Source organism: Chenopodium album, chromosome 16 (assembly GCF_948465745.1).
Source record: "Chenopodium album chromosome 16, dcCheAlbu1.1, whole genome shotgun sequence".
Classification (NCBI taxonomy): Eukaryota; Viridiplantae; Streptophyta; class Magnoliopsida; order Caryophyllales; family Amaranthaceae; genus Chenopodium; species Chenopodium album.
In genome coordinates, this window is record NC_137849.1 from 3,419,193 (window position 1) to 3,427,480 (window position 8,288).

At 36.0% G+C, this 8,288-nt stretch overlaps 2 protein-coding genes across 2 annotated transcripts; one reads left to right on the plus strand and one right to left on the minus strand.

Moving 5' to 3' along the window:
• The first annotated feature begins 281 nt into the window (after positions 1-281).
• On the plus strand, positions 282-3,868 carry LOC145586086 (protein MAINTENANCE OF PSII UNDER HIGH LIGHT 1-like). The gene is made up of 3 exons (XM_081642819.1): positions 282-691; positions 2,375-2,509; positions 3,347-3,868. The coding sequence occupies exons 1-3, from the start codon at positions 515-517 to the stop codon at positions 3,746-3,748; spliced, it is 714 nt and encodes a 237-aa protein (XP_081498945.1). The 5' UTR covers positions 282-514; the 3' UTR covers positions 3,749-3,868.
• Positions 3,869-6,342: 2,474 nt separating this feature from the next.
• Positions 6,343-7,877, minus strand: LOC145586084 (KIN17-like protein). The gene has a single exon (XM_081642816.1). It carries the CDS (start codon positions 7,715-7,717, stop codon positions 6,539-6,541), a length of 1,179 nt encoding a protein of 392 aa, XP_081498942.1. The 5' UTR covers positions 7,718-7,877; the 3' UTR covers positions 6,343-6,538.
• Positions 7,878-8,288: the final 411 nt, after the last annotated feature.

The window sequence follows — 8,288 nt, forward strand, 5'->3', positions numbered from 1 at the left end:
ATAAAATATAGTATAAAGTTATCAAATATAAAAGTGATGTATTTTAAAAAAAAAAACTCCCCAAAAATAAAAGTGATGCAAATAAAAAAAAAAAAAAAAAAACGGAAGGAGTAAATCAACAACTTTATTACCATTACTACGTACTAGTGTCATACTGTAATACTGTGGGGCTTGCTTTTAAAGAAAAAGTTTTTGATATCTAATTGTATTTTGAAGCCTAAAATTTAACTTAAAAGTGAGTGGGCGAGCATAACAATTGCCTAGGTGGCTCGTCTATCATCACAAATAAAAGCCACTCAAATTCCAGCTACAACAACACAAAACAGTTGTTCTTGTTCATTGATCGGGTACCTCAGAACTTCATTAATTCGCCAAAAACACCAAAATCATCTTCCTTCAGATAAATTGATAAAAAATTTCAATTCTAAAATCGAGCTGAGTATTTGTGGTGTCGAAAAATTACCCTTTTTTTTTTCTCTCTCTTTCTCTCTCCTCCAGCAAGAGGGGGTAAGCAATGGCTTGTGTTTCGCGGTCAGTAATATCAGTTGCAACAAATACAAGCTCATTTACATTCAAGAATAATCAATCAAGTAAGAAAATTGGGCGAATTAATGTTTCCAAATTCAAAATTCGAGCTTCTTCCAATGAGTCTGATGATTGCAATGCCGAAGAATGCGCCCCTGATAAAGAGGTTTCTCTTTCTCCCTTTTCTTTAATACCCTTTATTGAATCCTTGATTTTTCTTTGATGGGTGTTTCTTAATTTTGCCTTTTATCTTAGTTATAAATGCTCTGGGATGATTAACTTTGTTGTATGAAATGGGGTTTTCCTGTAAAAAAAATAAAAAATAATAATAGGGTGGTGTTTATAGATAAAAAAATGAGTGGTTTAGTTCATTTCAATTTCAAATTCTGTGTTTAGTATTCAATGTCATAGATGCGGCAATTTTCATTATACACTCGGGTGTACGACTTCAAGATGTGGCAGTTTTCATTATACACTAAGGTGTACGATTTCAAATTCTGTGTTTAGTATTCAATGTCATAGATACGATCATTTTCATTATGCACTTGGGTGTACGACTTCAAGTGTAACTTATGCCCGAGGAAGAAAAAAAAAAGGTGTGGTTTTACCATTATACACTCGGGTGTACGAATTCAAGCTTTGAACTTGATAGAATTTAAGGATCAATTGGTGTTTCCTTTTGCGGAACACGTTAAGAGCTTTTTTCGTTGTTGTTGCCAGTTTTATGAGATTAATATTACTGGAAGTTCAACTAAATTTGATTTTAACAAGCAGCTTGTATCATACTTTCAAGAAGTAGATTGGTTTCATAAAATTCCACTTTGTAGGTTGTATTCTTCTCATGAGCTTTTATTAATATTAGATTGATGTCTTTGTTATTGAGGTTTTGAGTCTATATATGCAAATGTTACAAGATTAATGAAGACCACTATCAATAAACCAAAGGTTAGATTTGAATAGTAAGCTAATTACCAACATGAAACAAAGATAAATGACCTTCCTGATATTAAACAACCCCAGTGTTCACCACTTAGCTTACTTGGCAAATCGAATTCCTTTTTGTCCAAGGAGAAATGTAATTACCGTACCAAGCTTAAGCTTCAATCTGATCCATTCAAGTATGCTTTGGTCGTTACTGAAGGACGCATAAGTCATTTGAATCTTAGGAAGGGCTCAACAGTGGCAAATTACGTAGGAAAGTGACGATAAACATAACAACAGGACATAGTCCCATAAAAAATGAACCTGAACATATGCTAAGGCAGTGTCCAACTAGCTTATTCTTGTAAAGACACAAATTAGTGACTAGGATAAAAATATAAATTAGTCCCTTATTTTGCTCACTCGTGGAGTCGTGGAATTGGCAGCAATGAAGTGGGAAATCAAGGTTCGCAGATGGGTAGGTCTTGCCCAATGTTGGTGCAAAACCAACGTAGAGCTTGGAATAAACTGGGGATTTCATGCTTATGACCTCCATTTGAATTCTTTGCAATGCAGTTGAATTTCTGCATCAATCTGCTTCACTGGACAATCGTATAATGTTTTGGTGTTTTAACAGTGTTGATCAATTCAAACTGTATGTAATTTCTCGGCTGCTTTAGTAGGTTTTGTTCAGGATCATTGTTGATCTAGCTCTTTGCCTTATCCACTTTTAAGTTTTTGTCTCTTTCCCAAGCCCAGTGAGCACCAGTTTATTCTTGCTTACTGATAGACCTGATTCACCTGAGGTTCAGGTGAATCCTATACATTGGTGATGTTTTGCTTTCTTTCTCCTTATTCTTGAGCTGAAGCTTTGTAAATAAACTGTCATTATTGTGACAAATCATTTTCTTGGCTGCTTTATGAACAGGTAGGAAAGGTTAGCATGGAATGGTTGGCTGAAGAGAAGACCCAGGTGGTGGGAACATTTCCACCTCGGAAAAAGGGTTGGACAGGGTATATAGAGAAAGATACAGCTGGCCAAACAAATATATATTCAGTTGAGGTCGGTGGTTTTGAACTACATTCTGCTCTCTTTTTTGCATAGAACTTGTCATTGGTAATTAAATCATTATACATGTTCACATCCCCAAAAACTGAATATATTTGGTAGAAATAGATTCACCTCTCAATCAGGCTGCTCTTTGACTAGTATGCATCTATTTTTAAGTGATAATATTCCTGCCGATTCATCCTGATTGTTCTGACAGAATTAAGTCATGGACAGTATGTACTTTGGCTGTCTTCCCTCATCAATGCAAAATTTCAATAACATATTGTGAATCATGTACCAGTTTTCCGTTTTCAGAATACATCTTTTTTCCTGAAAGTTGCTTTGCTTCTCTTGAACACTAGTATTCCCTCTATCAAAGCTAAAATCGACAAAAAGTAATTTGGAATCACTTAACATCTTCCTTTGTATACTTTTTTCGTTTTTTTTTTTACCCCTCCTGTACTCCCCACTCTATGATTTGTTAAGAAGATACAAGCCTAAATGGCTAACTTTCATTGTATTAGTTGTGGTGTTGAGTCGGTTGGAGTATAGCCTCCTTTTCCACTTCGTCAAAAAAAAAAAAAAAAAAAAAAAAAAAAAAAAAAAAAAAAAAGCCTCTTGTACAGAACGGGTAAAACTTGTCTGATCATAAGTAATGGAGGATTTTTAAGGTTTTACATAAATGCATAAGCCTCTTCTAAATTTTGTTCATAGAATATGGCAGCCTTTTTTGCTTAAAGCTCTTTGGACTCCACTTGTATATCTGCTTCCATGAACATTCAGCAACTCATGGTCCAGATCTTGCTTACTGTTTTAGCTAAAAATCTAACATTGATAAAAATTCTGCAGCCCGTGGTATATGTGGCAGAAAGCGCTATCAGCTCAGGAACTGCAGGTTCTTCTTCTGATGGTGCAGAGAACACATCAGCTATTGCAGCTTTTCTTGGCCTATTCATTGTTGCAGGTGCCTCATCAATCCTGCTTCAGGTTGGTAAAAATGCACCCCAGATGCAAACAACTGTCTATTCTGGACCATCACTAAGCTACTATGTAAACAAGTTTAAGCCCACGGAAACCATTGAAGTTTCTGCACCTAGCCCAAGTGAAAGTTCCTCAACCACTGAGTCTAGCCAAAGTGATACCTCCTCAGCAACCGAGTCTCAAACCTCCACCACCGAAGTTCCATCAGTGCCCGTTGAATCTAGAGCTGAGCTAGAGCCTTCTGTTTCAAATGCAGAGAATGTCTCTTAGATAATTTATCTTGCTACTAGATACTGTATAATTCTGCAATTTTTTTAGTCCTGTAAAGCAACCTCTACTACAGATGATACTCGTATAATTCATAATATAGTGATCTTCACTTAACAAATACTAATGAGATTTAGAAGACTATTGGCATTCTTGAAGTGCAATTTGGAGGCATTTTTGTGCGTGGCGAGACCGTGCTCCACTACTCTTCCCCGTCCGCTATGTATGTTACAAATACTGCGATAACTAAAAATGGAAAATTGTTTTCTACGTAAAACAATCTTCATAATCAATGTTTATACAAGAATATAGAAGTAAAGAGACTATATTTGTATACTCAAAACTTTTTACACTTATAATCTGCTGTTTTATTTTACCAACATGTGAAAACAAAAATTACATGTATGACCCCTATCTTGTACAGACACATATACTTTCTCCAACCCAACATCTATATTATTATTACATATACATAATACTCCTGAGAGAAATCTACAACAGTATATTCAAATTAATTTACACAATTCCATGAAATGCGGATGTCCATGCCCTCCACCGTTTGGGTCAGGAAAGAGTCCTATAATTACTGTAAATCCCAAGGCTGTCATTATTTCCAAGAGCATCAATACCGTTGTTGACATTGCTCTTCGAATTATGAGCATTGTAGAGTATTGACGTTGAGCTTTCCAGCATATCCTCTCCCCTCTATTAAGATCCCCAAGACTTTACCCATGCTAATATGGGAGTGTTTTCTAGTGAAGATTTAAAAATCAATAGTTCAGATTCTCCAAAATCTTCCTTGTACATTTGCTCTACCGTTGGGTTCCAAAGACATACACGAGCAATTATAAACCAATTTGCAACCCGCTTTCATTGTAAGATTAAGAGTACCAAAATGTTAGTTTAAATTATACATCAATAAGAATATAGCATCATAGTTTATCTAGACTCCTGCGTTGAAATGAAATCTATGTAACTCATAAAAATTAAACTAATATGCACTGTTGCAAAAGGTAAAGACAGAAAGACACTTGTTTGCCGTTGAATTAAGTGTATCACACCTGAATTAAGAGGTTCTTCAAACTAAATTGTTCACATTCTGCTTTTTTTCAGTGTGCTTTCAGTGGGCAGTAGACAACTACGAAGATCATTTCTGCTTTGATATTTTAAGTAAGCCTTAGCCTACTTGTTTTCCCATTTCACTCCTTTTTTTCCTCTCAATTAATTTGAGCCTCTCTTCCTACTTTCCTTAGCTCTCTCTAATTCTAATCTTCAAGAGTTGCTACTTACCCCTCCCTACCCCCATATTTACTATCTTCTTCGTTTCAAATCCATGTAATACTCGACACTCCAATGAGTCCCATCTTCCAACGTGAGGTATGTAGATTATGAACTGGTGAAAGTGCATATCTTTACCAGGTCTTTTGCTCCCTAGTCCCTCCTCTCTGCATGGCATATCTTCTCTCTCGCTTTTTCACCCTTACATTCTTTCTCCGCTTCTTGTTGAAGTCATTCCCTCTCTCTTCCCCCTACTTATCCCCATTCCTCTTTCTCTAGAACAGTTTTTTTTTTTTTTTTTTTTTTTTTTTTTTTTTTTTTTTTTTTTTTTTTTTTTATGGCTTTGATTATAAGCCTCAGCTTACTTGTTCTCCTATTTCACTCCTTTTTTCATCTCAAATCTCTCACATTTTTTTTAAAAAAAATTTATAATTATGCAAATTTGAGAGTCTCTTCTTCCTAATCTCTCTCTAATTCTAATAATCAAGTGTTGATATTCACCCCTCCATATCCCAAGCTAGCAAAAAGTCTTTACCAAAACCAAAAATCTAAGCTTGAACCAAATTTAAGTTTGTTTAAACCTGTAACAAACTTACTGAGCAGCAGGAGCCCATTCTCAAATCTCAATACACAACACTCCCCTCTTCTCGATTGAAACCATATTACATGTATCCTATAAAATAAGCATAAATAATATGAACATGTAAGTAATATTCCCACATGCCTAGCCACATGGTGCAAATAGTGGCAGCATAAACAAGCTATAGGCAAGAACTGTACATTCTTGACTTAATACAGCACACTAGCACAGAGATATCATTTACAGTTGAGGCATTAACTGAATACTTCAAACTTATAACAGCATATACTACGTATAATAAAAAGTTTAGTGTTTTTAACATGACAGCAGTAATACTATATATCAGAAATAGATCAAATGGGATATGAGAACAAGGAAAGCAAAAGGCATCAATTATATAACAGGGTGCAGGTGCCAAACTAGCCTCAAACAGTCATACACCTTCAAATGAAATAAATGAAAAATAATCAAGCATGCCTTTATAACAACTCTATCCAAGAATTTACAGTGATCATAACCGCTGATAGAACTCATAGAAGTATAAGAAGAAAACTAAATGCAGAGTATCTACTATCACAAGAGAGCAATTCCTTGAGACAAAACATACAAATAGTAACTTGTGAAACCAAAAATGGGAATCACAGCTTAGACATACTACACCAGAAACACACTCATGACAGATTACAGTAAAATCTGAGAGCAAATGACACACACTATAAGTTCTGACAAAAGATACATATACCAAAAAACCATCTATAACCAAATTTCACCTTTGAAGAACAATTACTGAGAATATAAATTGCAGAAAGGGATTGTTTCATATATGCTGCAAAGAAAAATACAATTGCTATTGTGATGACATCAAAAGTAAGATAAAATCAACCAGCAAATTCAGCAATACATTACAAAGATGAGATAGCTGGCCAACGGCTTCACTAAGCAAGTTTGCAGATGTCTTCATAATCCACAGCTTGAAGAACTCTTCCATCATATAGACCCTTCTCTATCTGGACCTTGGCACAATATTTGTCAGTATTAATGGAGAGCAACCTAGCATTCATTCCTCGATAAGCCCCGTTAACTATCTTCACCAAACCACCAATCTGAGGAATAACAGTCTCAAGCTCTGCTTGATCCACTCTAAGCACATGTTTGGTGTCAAGCATCTCGATTTCACCTACATACTTCTCTATAACCTTCTTGACAACCCCCTTCTTCTTATAATACCCTTTTTCAGCCAATTTCTTGCTCATAACCTTAACAACTATCCCCTCACACAACCAATAATCCTTCCTATTATGACGCTCCTTAACCTTCTCATCCTCCTTGATCATATCCTCCAAAGCCGACTTAAAAGCTGCATTACCATCACCATATTTAGTTCTCTTTTTGGCTTTCTCCCCCTCCGCGACATCCTCAAACACAACCCTCGGCCCCTCCCCTCTCTCCTTCCCAGACCCTCCTCCTACACCTCCAAGCGCAAATGCCACTTTACCACCCGGGAATTCCTTCTCGTCCGCCCTCTCCTCACCCTCACCCTCACCCTCACCTTCCGCGATAGGCATCAACTGTTCTGCCCGCTCAATCTGCTTCATAATCTCCCTCTCCTTCTTCTCATCCTCCGCCAAATCCGCCTTAATCCGCTTATTCTTCATCCTATCCTTAAAAAGGGTCTCGGAATCTCTATCAATATAAGTAATGAACCACCCTTTAGGGGTCTCATCAACCTTACACTTCCCAGTTCTACCCAAATGCTTAACAAACTCAGTCAAACTCAACCACTTAGTAGAATTCATATGAACATGATGTCTATCAGCTATATACTCATTATATGCAACAGTAGCAGCAATTCTACTAAACCTATGACTCCTTTTCATATGATCAAGAAACGTACTTTCGAATTCCTCCGAATACCCATCTACGATTCGATCCGGGTTTTGCCCGAAAATCTGCATTTGTCTCTGATGAGACTCGCTCATACAATGACACTTGAACCCATTTTCGTCTCGGCATTGTTTTTGACACATTTGACAATACCATCGAAGTTTCTGGAGACCTTTTGCTTTGATTCGATTTGCGATTGCTTTTGGGGTTAGGAATTCGTTCTTTCCCATTGAATTTTATACCTAATTGAACAAACCCTAGGGAAGAAAAAGAAATTAATTCGGAAGAGTTTAGGAAAAATCGATTGTACCAGAAGAGCGAATTTGAGAAACCCTAATTTGATTGCGTTCACTTTGATTATGGTGGCTCTAATGGCGGACGAGATTGTCGGAGTTGATATTGTGGATTAAGAAATTGAAATTGAAATAGATGCTGAATTGGAAAATAAATAAACACGAACCGGTTTGGCTGGTTCCTTTTTTCTTTTTTCTTTTTTTTTTTTTTTGAGGAAAGGCTGGTTCCATTAATTCTGGTTTAGTACTACATCCGTTTTACTACCTCCGTTAACTTTTATTTGTAATTTTAAGGTATTATTTGTGAAATATAAAATATTCCAAAGTTGTAAATAAAAGTTAACGGAGGTAGTATATTTTGCAACAATTAGACATTTTTCCACTCTACTTTATGTCAAATCGTTTACAAATAATATGAAACGAAGGTAGTACAATATTTGAGTCGGTTTACAATTCCAACCAAATTTGAGTCGGTTCCAAAAATTTCCAAAAATTTGGCCGATATCCA